We start from the raw sequence: 17,820 nt of genomic DNA on the forward strand, positions 1-17,820 counted from the left end.
CGAATGCCAAGATGGCGGCGTCCAGGGGAGATGCCACGTCTGTCTCGGCGTTAGAAACCATGGAAAATTTGACAGATATCGACGAAATTAGAAAAGCTTTCGAGCAACTATGTTCAGACGAGGTAAACAGTCCTTGATTTTGTTTTAAAGATGCACTGTTATCCATTTAATTTGCTACCCAATGCACTAACCGGCAACTGTTGCTACTTCAACAGTTCTGACATTTTCTGTTTACTTTTGTTTTCGCATTTTCGTCAAATGTTCAGCCTCTGATCGGATAGCAAACAATTATTTGAAGATTGTGCATCCACATATCAAATAATTTTATTCTGAAAATGCAAAATGTTACGAATGTTGTGCATGTTAGATAAAATGGAATACATAAACAGGTCCGGTAGCACAGCTAAATCTGGCTATGGTATAATATGAATTTAAGGCAAAGCCTCAGAAGAGCGCAGCTCCATGTCATGTAAATACAGGATTATATAACATCATAACTTTATATTGTTTACATTTTTCTACGAGATTAACAATAAAATATATTTCACTGACATGCACAGGATATCAATAGTTGGAAAGAATTTGATATAATCCAAATGCAATAGTTCAATTTACTTTTCATCAGATGCGGAGAAAACTTGGAAATATGCCACACATGTTATCAAAAATACGCGGGAAACAGTGCCGTCATCTTTGGCGTCAGGTTTTGTGACGTCACTGCTGACGGTGCCGTGCGCTTGAGAACATACAGAGTACCCTATTATTATATTTGGCCAATACATTTGTTGCGTTGTTCTTGTATATATGTAAGTTAAAGTAATTTTAAAGCGTATCCCGATGACACGTTTCGTCTAGTACAGAAAATCTCAAATCTCGCCGTGCTGATAACGAGAATTAAAACATGGCTGCCTACATGGAGGCGCGAGACTTTTCCCGCGGGACACGATTCCAAAGTCCAAGGGGTACTGGAATGTATTGGAATCTATATGATCACACACGTGTTATGGTTAGTAGAGCTTCGCTCTACGCGGCCTTCGGCCGCGCAGAGAGCTGCGCTCTTATAATACTGCCAGTAACGTTATATCACAGGAGTTTGACGTTCTGTCAATAATATATACCCCGGTGTCATCGGTTTTCGACGGCGGAAGACCAAAATAGATTTTTACACACAATGTCAAACATATTCAATTCAAATGATTAATTATATGTTTCAGAAGCACGTTAATGATGTTTTTGTGCAATATTTCATAAATTTCATCAACCAAACGAAGTATTGTATCGGCAAACGCGCTGATTGCTTACCTTCGGTATGTACGTACTACGTCATCAGATTTCGACGGTCATATAAATGTGCCAATATTGGCTACGGTGGCCCATAAGTGTCGTAAAAAACATCACCAATCAACTTCTTTATCTAAGTTGAAGTGATAACGCACGAAAAAAAATAACACTAAAGCATTTTCAAACAGTTAGGAACGATTTTTTCATAATATATAGAACTTTGTATTTTCATTGTAGTTACTATTCAGACATTTCACTGTTGCACTGTGGACAACGAAAGATATCGCCACGCCTTATGATTTTGACACTGGTGCAGAATTGTAAATGAACCCAGCGGCGACATTTATCACACTGTCCCCACTTTGTAAATTTTATATAGGGGAGGTTCTTTAATTGTTCTGGACAGAACTTGTGGCAGACACAACATTTCTCCTCCTCATTGACATCAGAATCACTATCTGACAAGATTTGCTGCGTTTGTGACTTTTTCTGTTTCGGCTTTGTCGTCTGACATCCGGACGGTCCAGACTGTGCCCTACATGAAACGGCACATTTACGTTTTTTTGTAGCCGTCGATTTGGGAATCTGCGATTCAATGTGTGTTTTTATTTGGTCTATAACGGTATCTTCCGTAATTGCCTTGCCAGCAACAACACGGCTCAGGGTTTTCCTTTCCTTTGCAATTTTCGAATTTTTCAAAATGTTGCCCAGTACATGTAGATAGAGAGACGACAGCGTTATTGGATGAATCTGTGTCAGTGGGTCTGGCAGCAAAAGATAGAGAAGGAGCAACAAGAGACTCTGCTATTACAGTAGGATCATACGGGGAAATCCCACATTTCCTGAATGCAGCCTGGATATTTGAGGGTGTCAAGGTTGTCGAATATACCTTACAGGCGATTTTACAGACATCGTATCTGGTAATGGCATTACCACCAGACTCTCTTAGAAATTTATGGCATGCTGCATTCCATGCTGTTTCAAAAGGGCCGTAACAGCTGACGTCAAGGGGTTGTAAAAGATGGCTGCAGTGTGGAGGAAGAACAAAAAGGATTATGTCATTCTTCTTTGCCCATTCAATTAAACTAATTGATATGTGACTCTTGTGTCCGTCGTATAAAACTAGCGCCGGACACTCTGCGGATCGTGTAGGTAAGTATTTGGTCAAATGTTTCTCTACATATTGTTGGAAGATTTCGGTATTTGACCACCCCGAGTCACTCACGGTTCCTTCGGCTCCTGGAGTCGCTCCCTCCATAAGACCCTCTACCATCCGCTACCAAAACGGAGGGATCTGATTCCCAGAAGCGCTACCTCCTCCAATGACCTGCTCCTCAGAAAATAACGGTAATGGCCCAGATTTGAGTACATCAATATCTATGCGCCCCCTAACTCTGTCTTTTAATGTTGTAATAGGGACAGCGAAAATCTCGGCTGCCTTTTGAACAGACATTCCTGTTTCTTTAACAGCAATGTATGCATCAGCTATTGCCTCATGATCATAGCTTGATCGGTATGGGCCTCTGCCGATTGACTTTGCCTGAAAAAAAAATATAATTTCCCATAAATATTCTTAGAACAACAGAGAATATGAATAATAAGTTAAAACGTTTATTCAAAAGAGATCGATCAGATATTGCAAATCGAGTACGCAGTGTATAAACTGACGTCTATAGGCTTCCGTACATTTTTCTTCCAGTCAGAGTCTCAGCCCACTTATGTCACGTGATATCTATGGCATGCGATGTCAACAAAGCAGACAATATCTTTGTGTGTGATTGGGGGTCTATTTCGGTAATTTTATGGGTCTTAAAAAGGGGTTATAAATAGAATTATGTAAAATGGGGTTTTATCAACAAGTTATGATAAAAGTAAAAATTACTTACCGTGCGAATCATCATTTCCGAAAAAAATATTACGGCAACAACGATAAAGTGTACCGGCATCAAAACATGGCCTCTGTGACCCCGATTTGACCTATGACGTCGCGTTTGACCCGGAAGTATTTGATCGTCGAAAACTGATGACCGTCGAAAACGGAACACGGTGGGATAGTAAAAATATATCTGACTACACTTAAGTTATAGTGGACGAATGTAAACAAATAGATGAGGTCTGGTCACATTTTTTAGACTCACCTGACCAGTGCTCGAACAGGACAGTGCTCGAACACCTATTTCATCTTTTTTGCTTCTTACATACATGCCATATGTTTCTAGGGGTTATAAGGGAGATTAATAACCATTTTGAGGGATTTGGTCTAAAATAAGGGAGATTTACACGCGACATGAATATCCGTTTTTCTTATGATGTAATTCTATACAAAATAATCACACACATAATTACATGTTATGTAACAATTTTTAATCATTTTTTACATGGTATACGCTTTCTTTGCTTTTTGAAGCATCAGTTGGATTATAACTGAAACAGTCTGGCTGGAATAATCATGCACTTGTTATCTCCAGTGTCATAACTCTTTCACCATCAAACAAAATTTCCTCTGTTGGCACAAAGAAGTCACATCCCTATCCAGTTCTGGTGCGATTGCATTTTTAGGTCATCTGACCCGAAGCCATCATGCTTCGTCCGTCGTCGTGCGCCATGCGCCGTCCGTAATCTTTTCACATTTCAATCTTCTTCTCAAGTTTGACCAGTGTGATTGAGCTGAAACTTGCATGAAATGATCCTGAGATGGTCCCGACAAAGTGTTCTTATTTTTCGGGTCAATCCGAAATCCAAGATGGCCGCCACAGCCGCCATCTTGAAAACACATTTTGAACTTTTTCTGAAGTTCTACCAGTGCGATTTGGCTGAAACTTGCATGAAATGATCCTGACATGGTCCCGACAAAGTGTTGTTATTTTTCGGGTCGATCCGAAATCCAAGATGGCCGCCACAGTCGCCATCTTGTAAACACATTTTGAACTTCTTCTCAAGTTCTACCGGTGCGATTTGGCTGAAACTTGCATGAAATGATCCTGACATGGTCCCGACAAAGTGTTGTTATTTTTCGGGTTGATCCGAAATCCAAGATGGCCGCCACAGTCGCCATCTTGTAAACACATTTTGAACTTCTTCTCAAGTTATACCGGTGTGATTTGGCTGAAACTTGCATGAAATGATCCTGACATGGTCCCGACAAAGTGTTGTTATTTTTGGGGTCGATCCGAAATCCAAGATGGCCGCCACAGCCTTTTTGAAAACACATTTTGAACTACTTCTCAAGTTCTATCGGTGCGATTTGGCTGAAACTTGCATGAAATGATCCTGACGTAGTCCCGACAAATTGTTGTTATTTTTCGGGTTGATCCGAAATCCAAGATGGCTGCCACAGCTGCCATCTTGAAAACACATTTTGAACTTCTCAAGTTCTACCGCAGCGATTTGGCTGAAACTTGCATGAAATGATCCTGACATGGTCCCGACAAAGTGTTGTTATTTTTCGGGTCGATCCGAAATCCAAGATGGCCGCCACAGCCGCCATCTTGAAAACACATTTTGAACTTCTTCTCAAGTTCTACAGATGCGATTTGACTGAAACTTGCATGAAATGATCCTGACATGGTCCCGAAAAAGTGTTTTTATTTATTGGGTCGATCCGAAATCCAAGATGGCCGCCACAGCTGCCGTCTTGAAAATACATTTTGAACTTCTTCTCAAGTTCTACCGATGTGCATTGGCTGAAACTTGCATGAAATGATCCTGACATGGTACCGACAAAGTGTTCTTAATTTTCGGGTCGATCCGAAATCCAAGATGGCCACCACAGCCGCCATCTTGAAAACACATTTTGAATTACTTCTCAAGTTCTATCGGTGCGATTTGGCTGAAACTTGCATGAAATGATCCTGACATAGTCCCGACAAAGTGTTTTTATTTTTCGGGTCGATCCGAAATCCAAGATGGCCGCCACAGCCGCCATCTTGAAAACAAATTATGAACTTTTTCTCAAGTTCTACAGGTGCAATATGGCTGAAACTTGCATGAAATGATCCTGACATGGTCCCGACAAAGTGTTGTTATTTTTAGGGTTGATCAGAAATCCAAGATGGCTGCCACAGCCACCATCTTGAAAACACATTTTGAACTACTTCTCAAGTTCTATCGGTGCGATTTGGCTGAAACTTGCATGAAATGATCCTGACATAGTCCCGACAAAGTGTTCTTATTTTTCGGGTTGATCCGAAATCCAAGATGGCTGCCACAGCCGCCATCTTGAAAACACATTTTGAACTTCTTCTCAAGATCTGCCAGTGCGATTTGGCTGAAACTTGCATGAAATGATCCTGACATGGTCCCGACAAAGTTTCTTATTTTTCGGGTCGATCCGAAATCCAAGATGGCCGTCACAGCTGCCATGTTGAAAATACATTTTGAACTTCTTCTCAAGTTCTACCGGTGTGATTTGACTGAAATTTGCATGAAATGATCCTGACATGGTCCCGAAAAAGTGTTTTTATTTATTTGGTCGATCCGAAATCCAAGATGGCCGCCACAGCTGCCGTCTTGAAAATACATTTTGAACTTCTTCTCAAGTTCTACCGATGTGCTTTGGCTGAAACTTGCATGAAATGATCCTGACATGGTCCCGACAAAGTGTTGTTGTTTTTCGGGTTGATCCGAAATCCAAGATGGCCGCCACAGCCGCCATCTTGAAAACACATTTTGAACTTCTTCTCAAGATCTGCCTGTTGCGATTTAGCTGAAACTTGCATGAAATGTTCCTGATATTGTCCCGACAAAGTGTTGTTACATCTCTGGTTGATCCCAAATACACGATATCTAATTAATTTCCTATATCATTATTGCCAAGGTAATCAGATGACCGTTAGGGCCCTTGGGCCTCTTGTTTAAAATGTTAGTAGTATTTGTACGTTTACAGCTGAACTTTTGAGCGATAGTAGAATCAGGAAACACTGTTTTGACACAGGAGGTAAAGTGATCAGCAAAGAGAAATGCAATATTGTGTTCTGCCACCATTGTAGTGAACATCACTTCAGACCTGGTTATAGCAGAGGGAGTTTTACTGGTAAACATATTGGTTTCTGTGTAGTTTTTGCTAGTCCTGAATGACGGTCGGTTAGGGAATGTTTCTTGACATCGTTTCGTCCACCATGACCTATTGAGAAATTCGTGTCACAAAGCTTGCAATACGCGTGGTTAAACCCAATCCCTCTGACCCAGAAGAATTAAGCATTCCATATAGGGTTGAATTTCACGAAGTATTTTGACGTTTGAGAAGGCTCTGATGATTGACGAGGTTTTGGCATGGTTACAACCGATCACGGCTAAAGCTCCTCTCCAAATGACCAAATTCTCGTATCTTATTCCTAAAAGCTGTTGATTCTTTTGTTAATGGTGCAAGATAATTATGGGTGTGTTGACACTTTTCTTCTGCCAATCTGTATCTGTGTATTAAATTTCTCTTTTATAGAAAAACCTTCGGTTAGAGTAAAAAAATAACATTCTTTACATATTTTTTTGAAAACCGTGATTATTTCAATAAATGGGCTCTATACATCATTGATGTATCCCTTACCATAAAGAGATATAATTTATGTTTCCATTGAGTGCTTGATGAACAAAATTGGCCAAATATTGACGAAGTTATGGCTTGATGACTCGAGAAAATTACGAAAAATATGCTAGGTTAGGTAGACATTTCCCTGTCCGGTCGAAATATTGTCTCCCCACTAATGGGTGCCTAAAAAACTAAGCCAGAATCACAAAAGTTATGCTTGTGGTGGTAAACAGTATACCCATAACTGTGCCACAATCTCCTTTGGAGGTGTCATGACTCGTACTTTGTAGAAACTCCATTTAAACATCGTGTACCTCACTTACTTTAACCATCACTGCCATGTTTATTTTTCTCTCGGAACGCTACATAATTTGCATAATGCAGTCACAATATGTAAAATAAACCGAGCTTAATGAAACTTTGTATGTAGACTAACGTTGGAAAGATCTTGGATGAGTTCGAAAATCAGCTTGATTCGACAGTAATTTACAGAGTTATTGCCCTTTGCACTAATAATTACTATTGGACCTTGTGAACTTGATAACTTTAGTAAATATGAAACAAGATTAATGAAACTTTGTATGTAGATTAACATAGAAAAGATCATGGGCGAGTTTGAAAATCAGCTTGATTCGACGGTAACTTATGATGTTATTGCCTTTTGCACTAAAAATAAAAATATTATTGGACCTTGTGAACAAGAAAACTTGAGTAAATATGCACCAAGCTTAAAGAAATTTTGTATGTAGACTAACATTGGATAGATCTTGGATAAGTTTGATAATTTACTTGATTCGATCGTAACCTACAGTGTTATTGTTCTTTGTATTAATAATTGAACCTTGTTAACACGATAAGCTTAATGAAATTTTGTATGTAGACTAACATTAGAAATGTCTCGTACGAGTGCGAAAATCAGCTTGATTCGATGATAATTGACGGAGTTATTGCCCTTTTCTTTAATAATAATAATTGAATCTTGTGAATATGATAACTTGAATAAATATGCACTCAGCTTCATGAAACTTGTATTAAGAATAAAATTAGAAAGATCTCGTACAAGTTCGAAAATCGATCTGATTAGATCTTAAATTACAGAGTTATTGCCCTTTGCAATTATTATTATTGAATCTTGTATACAAGATAAACTTGAGTGAATATGATCCGAGCTTATTGAAACTTTGCATATAGACTAACATTGGAAATATCTCCAACAAGTTTGAAAATAAGCTTGATTCGACTCTTCGAGAGGTAGTGTAATGAGGAAGCAAACCTTAAATAATATCATTAATAAACCATTAAAAATACTATAACACTAAGCAAAAAATTTTCCAGTGCGTCATTTCACATATACAAGGCGTAAAAATAATCTACGTTCAAAAACATACCTTTTAGAATTTTCAACTTTAGGGAATTCCCCTTTTTACTTTGGAAGTGACGTACTGTGAGCAACAGATTGCATCTGTGATATCACAATGGCTTTGTGCTCGATGCGTCTCCATTTGAAAGCATTGCATTATAACTCATCGCCTCTTTATAATTGAATTTATCTTTTTTAAGTACGTATACAGTTTTTGTATGCCTAAGTTTTTTCACTGCAAATGTGATAAAAATGGCAAGTTTTCAGCACAAAGGATGACAGTGCATTGTTGCAGCAGGCTGCAGCGGTATCAAGACATCTCGGCACTTGGAGAACTCGGCACGGCCATGCACTTGGGATATTTTTTCATCTCGACATTTTCCCCGATATCTCGGCACTTGTCGGTATAATGATATTAAGATACATCATTAGCCTAATCTTTAATGCCTCAATTATAAATCCTTGTTATATGAAATACTGCAGTACCCCTTTTATAATTATTTACAGAATACGAACATAAATTGTAAAAATTAAGATTGATTATAATTTTCGGCACTTGTTTATTTTGAGTTATCACAAATACATGTAAATACATGTACAAGAATATTTCTCTTTTCTTTTAAAATTCTAACCAACGATGTAGATCTAAATCTTATGTCATAAACACAGGTGTTCCGTGGTGCAATAATAATGTACATTGTAGTTCAGACTTCCGAATGTGTCATTTACGATATATTCATACATATAAATATTCATTAACAACCTTAATGCATGTTATCATTTTTCTTTCAAGTCGGTTAAGATCTGCAATTATCTCTCATATCATATAATAATTAGTTTACAGCAAATTAAATCCTTAAAAGTAGAGTCAGTGATTAATGGTAAAAGATGCATGGAATATAAATTATGCTGTCGATAGACTTTTGAAGCGTGTAGTAACTTACAAAATATCAACTTAATCCCAACCTCAAGTACTAGTTAATCGATAAGAGAATAAACTACGATCCAATTTCTTGATTTCAGCATTTTTGAAGATGCTCCACCACTGAAAAGTGGTTATTTTTTCTCTATGAACAGTGTAAATAATGAACAGCAAACTTTAAGTTGATTGCTGTAAAATCTTGCGATATTGGAAATTAAAGCTAAGATATGTCAATGTCTGAGGCACGTTCATGTCTTCTCAATAACAACTTACAAATGTACCTAGCTTTAGTCAACATTTTATGCAGAGATAACGTGGTAAATTTTCTTGTACATATATGTTTGTGGTATAAAAATGAAAAGTTATGTGTATTGGGCCTTTGACATTGTCGAATTCAATTCTTTACGTTTGCAAATTGCATTTAATTGTAAAATCAGATTTCCTGGTATTGTATATTTTTTTAGCTCACCTGGCCCGAAGGGCCGGTGAGCTTATGTCATGGCGCGGCGTCCGTCGTCCGTCCGTCCCGTCCGTCCGTCCGTCCGTCCGTCAACATTTAATTTAAATCGCTACTAGTCATAGAGTTCCGCATGGATTGTGACCAAATTTGGCCATAAACATCCTTGGGTGAAGGGGAACAGAACTTGTATAAATTTTGGCTCTGACCCCCCAGGGGCAGGAGGGCAGGGCCCAATAGGGGTAATAGAGGTAAATCCTATAAATCGCTACTTGTCCTAGAGTTCTGCATGGATTGTAACCAAATTTGGTCACAAACATCCTTGGGGGAAGGGGAACAGAACTTGTATAAATTTTGGCTCTGACCCCCCAGGGGCAGGAGGGGCGAGGCCCAATAGGGATAATAGAGGTAAACCCTATAAATCGCTACTTGTCCTAGAGTTCTGCATGGAATGTAATCAAATTTAGCCACAAACATCCTTGGGGGAAGGGGAACAGAACTTGTATAAATTTCCGCTCTGACCCCCCCGGGGCAGGAGGGGCGGGGCCCAATAGGGGAAATAGAGGTAAATCCTATAAATCGCTACTTGTCCTAGAGTTCTGCATGGATTGTAACCAAATTTATCCACAAACATCCTTGGGGGAAGGGGAACAGAACTTGTATAAATTTTGGCTCTGACCCCCCAGGGGCAGGAGGGGCGGGGCCCAATAGGGGAAATACAGGTAAATCCTATAAATCGCTACTTGTCCTAGAGTTCTGCATGGAATGTAACCAAATTTGGCCACAAACATCCTTGGGTGAAGGGGAACAGAACTTGTATAAATTTTGGCTCTGACCCCCCGGGGGTAGGAGGGGCGGGGCCCAATATGGGAAATAGAGGTAAATCCTATAAATCGCTACTTGTCCTAGAGTTCTGCATGGATTGTAACCAAATTTAGCCAAAAACATCCTTGGGGGAAGGGGAACAAAACCTTTATAAATTTCGGCTCTGACCCTCCCGGGGCAGGAGAGGCGGGGCCCAATAGGGGAAATAGAGGTAAATCCTTTAAATCGCTACTTGTCCTAGCTTTCTGCATGGATTGTAACCAAATTTGACCACAAACATCCTTGGGGGAAGGGGAACAGAACTTGTATAAATTTTGGCTCTGACCCCATGGGGGCAGGAGGGGTGGGGCCCAATAGGGGTAATAGAGGTAAACCCTATAAATCGCTACTTGTCCTAGAGTTCTGCATGGAATGTAATCAAATTTAGCCACAAACATCCTTGGGGGAAGGGGAACAGAACTTGTATAAATTTCCGCTCTGACCCCCCCGGGGCAGGAGGGGCGGGGCCCAATAGGGGAAATAGAGGTAAATCCTATAAATCGCTACTTGTCCTAGAGTTCTGCATGGATTGTAACCAAATTTATCCACAAACATCCTTGGGGGAAGGGGAACAGAACTTGTATAAATTTTGGCTCTGACCCCCCAGGGGTAGGAGGGGCGGGGTCCAATAGGGGAAATACAGGTAAATCCTATAAATCGCTACTTGTCCTAGAGTTCTGCATGGAATGTAACCAAATTTGGCCACAAACATCCTTGGGTGAAGGGGAACAGAACTTTTATAAATTTTGGCTCTGACCCCCCGGGGGTAGGAGGGGCGGGGCCCAATATGGGAAATAGAGGTAAATCCTTTAAATCGCTACTTGTCCTAGAGTTCTGCATGGATTGTAACCAAATTTAGCCAAAAAACATCCTTGGGGGAAGGGGAACAGAACCTTTATAAATTTCGGCTCTGACCCTCCCGGGGCAGGAGAGGCGGGGCCCAATAGGGGAAATAGAGGTAAATCCTTTAAATCGCTACTTGTCCTAGCTTTCTGCATGGATTGTAACCAAATTTGGCCACAAACATCCTTGGGGGAAGGGGAACAGAACTTGTATAAATTTTGGCTCTGACCCCATGGGGGCAGGAGGGGTGGGGCCCAATAGGAAATTTAGACGTAAATATTCAAATTCCTTCAGAAAAGAAACAATGAACCTGTATTCAGAACATTACTTGGCATTACAAACCAGGTGAGCGATACAGGCCCTCTGGGCCTCTTGTTAATATATTTCATGCATTTTGACATATTTTTAGTTGATTGTCACACTTTTGTTATTAAACCAAATCTAATTAAATTCCATATGATGGTAGATAAAAATTTGCAGATTCCATAATAATGGTATAATTTTCTGTGGTCTATTTAATTTATATTTACATAGTAATGTTACATGCATTTTTATCGCCAGCAGAACATGATATTGATGTCAATTTTTTGTTAAGCACTAATGACAGAATTTATAGAAAATTTGTTGAAAAACGAACGTGAAATTCGACTGAACATTAGTCAAAATGCATTAAGTATCATATATAAGAAAAGTATCAATAATATATATACTAAAACGAACATTCTTAAAAGTGTGCAAAATGTATAGCGATTCCCTCTCATAAAAAGCTATTTATTCGTTCACGGTACCACCAGGTGGTCGTTCTCACTGCCTTGAATGTTGCTCCTATGACGTCACAATACTTCGAAGCCAAACCGGAAGTTGCGTTGATTGTTTTTCAAACAGGTGCAAATGGCAAATTTCGATCTTGAATATCTCGAAGATTTCTGGATCAATTTTCATAATTATTTTTTTGTTTTTGTTAGATTAAAATTTTCTTTCAGAATAAATGAAGGAATATTTCCATTACGCTACCTCTTTAACTTATTTACAAAGTTATTGCCTTTTGCAATAATAATTATTGAACCTTGTGAACACGGTAATGTGAGTAAACTCTGTGTGTAGACCAATTAGATGTATGTTCCTATTTTTGAACAAAAGAAATCAGTTGGCTTGTAAATTACATAACTGATTTGTATCAAATATCAGGTGACCGTTAAGGCCTATGGGCCTCTTTGTTTCTAATTTGACCCTAATTAATCTACCCATTTGCGTTTTGTATTGAGGCTGTGCTTTGGTCTTATAATCTTCTGATATGTTGATTGGTGTTATGTTACAAACATTTTTATTCCTCTAACAAAGTTAATATAAGTTAACTTCTAGGGTTGTAGATAAGCAGCTAAACAACTAGTAAATTATAAGTGAGATTACATCAGAGGCCATTTATTCATGGAGTATAGAGTTTATCAATTTTGTAATGATAAATTGATAATAAAGGTACATTGTAGTTGACTGAAAAGTTTGTTTTAACATGTTCAGGATCAAATCAACATAGAATTAGATGGATTACTGGAGCATCAATCTTCACTTGAAAGCAAGATGAGTGGACTTCAAAAGATAGGGTAAGTATTACTGTAATGCATTTGTCTGTACAAAAGATAGGGTAAGTATTAATGCATTTGTCTGTACAAAAGATAGGGTAAGTATTAATGCATTTGTCTGTACAAAAGATAGGGTAAGTATTAATGCATTTGTCTGTACAAAAGATAGGGTAAGTATTAATGCATTTGTCTGTACAAAAGATAGGGTAAGTATTAATGCATTTGTCTGTACTAAAGATAGGGTAAGTATTAATGCATTTGTCTGTACTAAAGATAGGGTAAGTATTATGTATTAATGCATTTGTCTGTACAAAAGATAGGGTAAGTATTAATGCATTTGTCTGTACAAAAGATAGGGTAAGTATTAATGCATTTGTCTGTACAAAAGATAGGTAATATTAATGCATTTGTCTGTACAAAAGATAGGGTAATAATATTATGCTTGTCTTACAAAAGAATAGTAGGTAAGTAAATTAATGCATTTGTCTGTACAAAAGATAGGGTAAGTATTAATGCATTTGTCTGTACTAAAGATAGGGTAAGTATTAATGCATTTGTCTGTACAAAAGATAGGGTAAGTATTAATGCATTTGTCTGTACAAAAGATAGGGTAAGTATTAATGCATTTGTCTGTACAAAAGATAGGGTAAGTATTAATGCATTTGTCTGTACAAAAGATAGGGTAAGTATTAATGCATTTGTCTGTACAAAAAAGATAGGATAGGTAAGTATTAATGCATTTGTCTGTACAAAAGATAGGGTAAGTATTAATGCATTTGTCTGTACAAAAGATAGGGTAAGTATTAATGCATTTGTCTGTACAAAAGATAGGGTAAGTATTAATGCATTTGTCTGTACAAAAGATAGGGTAAGTATTAATGCATTTGTCTGTACAAAAGATAGGGTAAGTATTAATGCATTTGTCTGTACAAAAGATAGGGTAAGTATTAATGCATTTGTCTGTACAAAAGATAGGGTAAGTATTAATGCATTTGTCTGTACAAAAGATAGGGTAAGTATTAATGCATTTGTCTGTACAAAAGATAGGGTAAGTATTAATGCATTTGTCTGTACAAAAGATAGGGTAAGTATTAATGCATTTGTCTGTACAAAAGATAGGGTAAGTATTAATGCATTTGTCTGTACAAAAGATAGGGTAAGTATTAATGCATTTGTCTGTACAAAAGATAGGGTAAGTATTAATGCATTTGTCTGTACAAAAGATAGGGTAAGTATTAATGCATTTGTCTGTACAAAAGATAGGGTAAGTATTAATGCATTTGTCTGTACAAAAGATAGGGTAAGTATTAATGCATTTGTCTGTACAAAAGATAGGGTAAGTATTAATGCATTTGTCTGTACAAAAGATAGGGTAAGTATTAATGCATTTGTCTGTACAAAAGATAGGGTAAGTATTAATGCATTTGTCTGTACAAAAGATAGGGTAAGTATTAATGCATTTGTCTGTACAAAAGATAGGGTAAATATTAATGCATTTGTCTGTACAAAAGATAGGGTAAGTATTAATGCATTTGTCTGTACAAAAGATAGGGTAAGTATTAATGCATTTGTCTGTACTAAAGATAGGGTAAGTATTAATGCATTTGTCTGTACTAAAGATAGGGTAAGTATTAATGCATTTGTCTGTACATAAAGATAGGGTAAGTATTAATGCATTTGTCTGTACAAAAGATAGGGTAAGTATTAATGCATTTGTCTGTACAAAAGATAGGGTAAGTATTAATGCATTTGTCTGTACAAAAGATAGGGTAAGTATTAATGCATTTGTCTGTACAAAAGATAGGGTAAGTATTAATGCATTTGTCTGTACAAAAGATAGGGTAAGTATTAATGCATTTGTCTGTCGATACAAAAGATTAGGGTAAGTATTAATGCATTTGTCTGTACAAAAGATAGGGTAAGTATTAATGCATTTGTCTGTACAAAAGATAGGGTAAGTATTAATGCATTTGTCTGTACAAAAGATAGGGTAAGTATTAATGCATTTGTCTGTACAAAAGATAGGGTAAGTATTAATGCATTTGTCTGTACAAAAGATAGGGTAAGTATTAATGCATTTGTCTGTACAAAAGATAGGGTAAGTATTAATGCATTTGTCTGTACAAAAGATAGGGTAAGTATTAATGCATTTGTCTGTACAAAAGATAGGGTAAGTATTAATGCATTTGTCTGTACAAAAGATAGGGTAAGTATTAATGCATTTGTCTGTACAAAAGATAGGGTAAGTATTAATGCATTTGTCTGTACAAAAGATAGGGTAAGTATTAATGCATTTGTCTGTACAAAAGATAGGGTAAGTATTAATGCATTTGTCTGTACAAAAGATAGGGTAAGTATTAATGCATTTGTCTGTACAAAAGATAGGGTAAGTATTAATGCATTTGTCTGTACAAAAGATAGGGTAAGTATTAATGCATTTGTCTGTACAAAAGATAGGGTAAGTATTAATGCATTTGTCTGTACAAAAGATAGGGTAAGTATTAATGCATTTGTCTGTACAAAAGATAGGGTAAGTATTAATGCATTTGTCTGTACAAAAGATAGGGTAAGTATTAATGCATTTGTCTGTACTAAAGATAGGGTAAGTATTAATGCATTTGTCTGTACAAAAGATAGGGTAAGTATTAATGCATTTGTCTGTACAAAAGATAGGGTAAGTATTAATGCATTTGTCTGTACAAAAGATAGGGTAAGTATTAATGCATTTGTCTGTACAAAAGATAGGGTAAGTATTAATGCATTTGTCTGTACAAAAGATAGGGTAAGTATTAATGCATTTGTCTGTACAAAAGATAGGGTAAGTATTAATGCATTTGTCTGTACAAAAGATAGGGTAAGTATTAATGCATTTGTCTGTACAAAAGATAGGGTAAGTATTAATGCATTTGTCTGTACAAAAGATAGGGTAAGTATTAATGCATTTGTCTGTACAAAAGATAGGGTAAGTATTAATATTAATGTATTAATTTGTCTGTACAAAAGATAAAGTATTAAGGTACAAAAGATAAGTATTAATGCATTTGTCTGTACAAAAAAGATAGGGTAAAGATAGTAAGATTAATGCATTTGTCTGTACAAAAGATAGGGTAAGTATTAATGCATTTGTCTGTACAAAAGATAGGGTAAGTATTAATGCATTTGTCTGTACAAAAGATAGGGTAAGTATTAATGCATTTGTCTGTACAAAGATAAGTATTAATGCGTTTGTCTGTATGTTAACATGATTGTTACAAGCTAATACTATCAAGTTTTCTGATTCTCAGTCTATTTCTATACTCTGTAGCTAAACAGAAAAAAAAGAAGATTAATTACAACTTGTGGAAAAAATACCATTATGTGTAACTATCTTGATCCATACAAATTCTCTTAAAAAAGCTGTTTGTCTGTTTACATTTGAAATAGTATACTTTCAACTGAGTCTGTTACAATGTTTTACCTATATTTTGATCTTATAGAGTAATTTTATATGGTGATTTATGGAGTCATTCATGTGCAACACAAGTTACTGGTTGCTTTCTACTCATAGAATCTATGTAAAAGTAGAAAATGTTTCGGTGTTTATTTTTCTGTAAAATGCTGAATGTATTTTTTCAGTCCAAACATCCAGATATTAGAAACAGATTCCAAACAACTGTCTGGTATGGATGGTCTCCTTTACATCAACACTGGCTGAAAATGTCAGCAGTAAAGTAAGACAGCTAGATCTGGCAAAGGTGAGTGTTGTAATTCAGCTAGGTCAGCAAGGAATACAGGTAAACTTTCAATAAATACACACCAGTTTGTACTGTACATATAGGTAAGATCACTATAGAAGTTTACACCAAGTTTATACTTAAACATGATAATAATGTACTATAATATAACATAACTACAAAGGTAACATTTATTTCTTTGTAATCTATTATATTGATTTAATGTCTTCTTTGTAAAAAATGAAGTTATAAGTATTAAAATGTTACTTAAACTGTAACATTGTTTTAGAGTAAAGTAGGTGACCAGTATAGTAGTAGAACTATAACATTGTTTGTTATAGAGTAAAGTAGGTGACCAGTATAGTAGTAGAACTATAACATTGTATGTTATAGAGTAATGTAGGTGACCAGTATAGTAGTAGAACGTTATAGAGTAACGTAGGTGACCAGTATAGTAGTAGAACTATAACATTGTTTGTTATAGAGTAATGTAGGTGACCAGTATAGTAGTAGAACTAGGGCTGCCGCGGTTCACCGGTATATTGGGGTATTGCAATACACCACCAAAAAAATATTGTACCGCGATACAGTTTACCTGTACCGGTTTTTTACGATATATTTTCTTAGTATCATAATTTCATTAATTTGATATAATTAAAACGTTCTGTCATTAAAACAAAACCAGCAAGTTGTATTTGTTTTCCTTTCCGATAATATGAAGCCATGTGGGTATCCCTTTTGTTTTCATTCGATTCAGATGTCGGTCAAATGTTTGTAACTAACGTGTATAATGTTCAAATGATTCAAACATTTGCATGACGTTGAATATAAACAATATGACATTAGGCTAGTTTCTGAAATATTATCAAGCTGATTCGCTCCATCAATCAACAATACCGGAATATCTAATTCTCTAAACACATTTAAGGCCCGGTGAATACATGGCTGCAGGGATTTTGCCAGCTTTTTCAGGCTTCATCGTCCTCCGCCATTTTCGATTTCCTACAGGTGTCAAAACAACACTGCAAGCCGGTCAGCCCTTTGAAGTTTAATCACGATCGTAAGCTTATTTTGCCAGGACAATTGTACGTAAATTTGTTCATCATTTAGGTTCAAAAGTGTAAATATTTGCAGACACTATCATGTTTAGTTATTGCATTATTAGGTTACGATCGTCTGTAACAGTTAGCCTAGCGTTTTCACAAACAGACTCGTATTTTTTTAAAACAAGAACACATTTGAACATTTTTGTTACTCAACAACATGGTTCAAATCG

At 36.7% G+C, this 17,820-nt stretch overlaps 1 protein-coding gene across 1 annotated transcript in view; it reads left to right on the forward strand.

Annotated features, from left to right (window-relative positions):
* Window positions 1–6: 6 nt before the first annotated feature.
* LOC138316229 (conserved oligomeric Golgi complex subunit 4-like) overlaps window positions 7–17,820 on the forward strand; it is a 50,348-nt gene continuing 32,534 nt past the window's right edge. The window contains 4 exon segments of the mRNA XM_069257831.1: window positions 7–122; window positions 12,770–12,852; window positions 16,447–16,492; window positions 16,494–16,565. Coding sequence (XP_069113932.1) covers window positions 12–122; window positions 12,770–12,852; window positions 16,447–16,492; window positions 16,494–16,565 — 312 coding nt within the window. The 5' untranslated portion in view covers window positions 7–11.

Source organism: Argopecten irradians, chromosome 2, assembly GCF_041381155.1.
Source record: "Argopecten irradians isolate NY chromosome 2, Ai_NY, whole genome shotgun sequence".
Classification (NCBI taxonomy): Eukaryota; Metazoa; Mollusca; class Bivalvia; order Pectinida; family Pectinidae; genus Argopecten; species Argopecten irradians.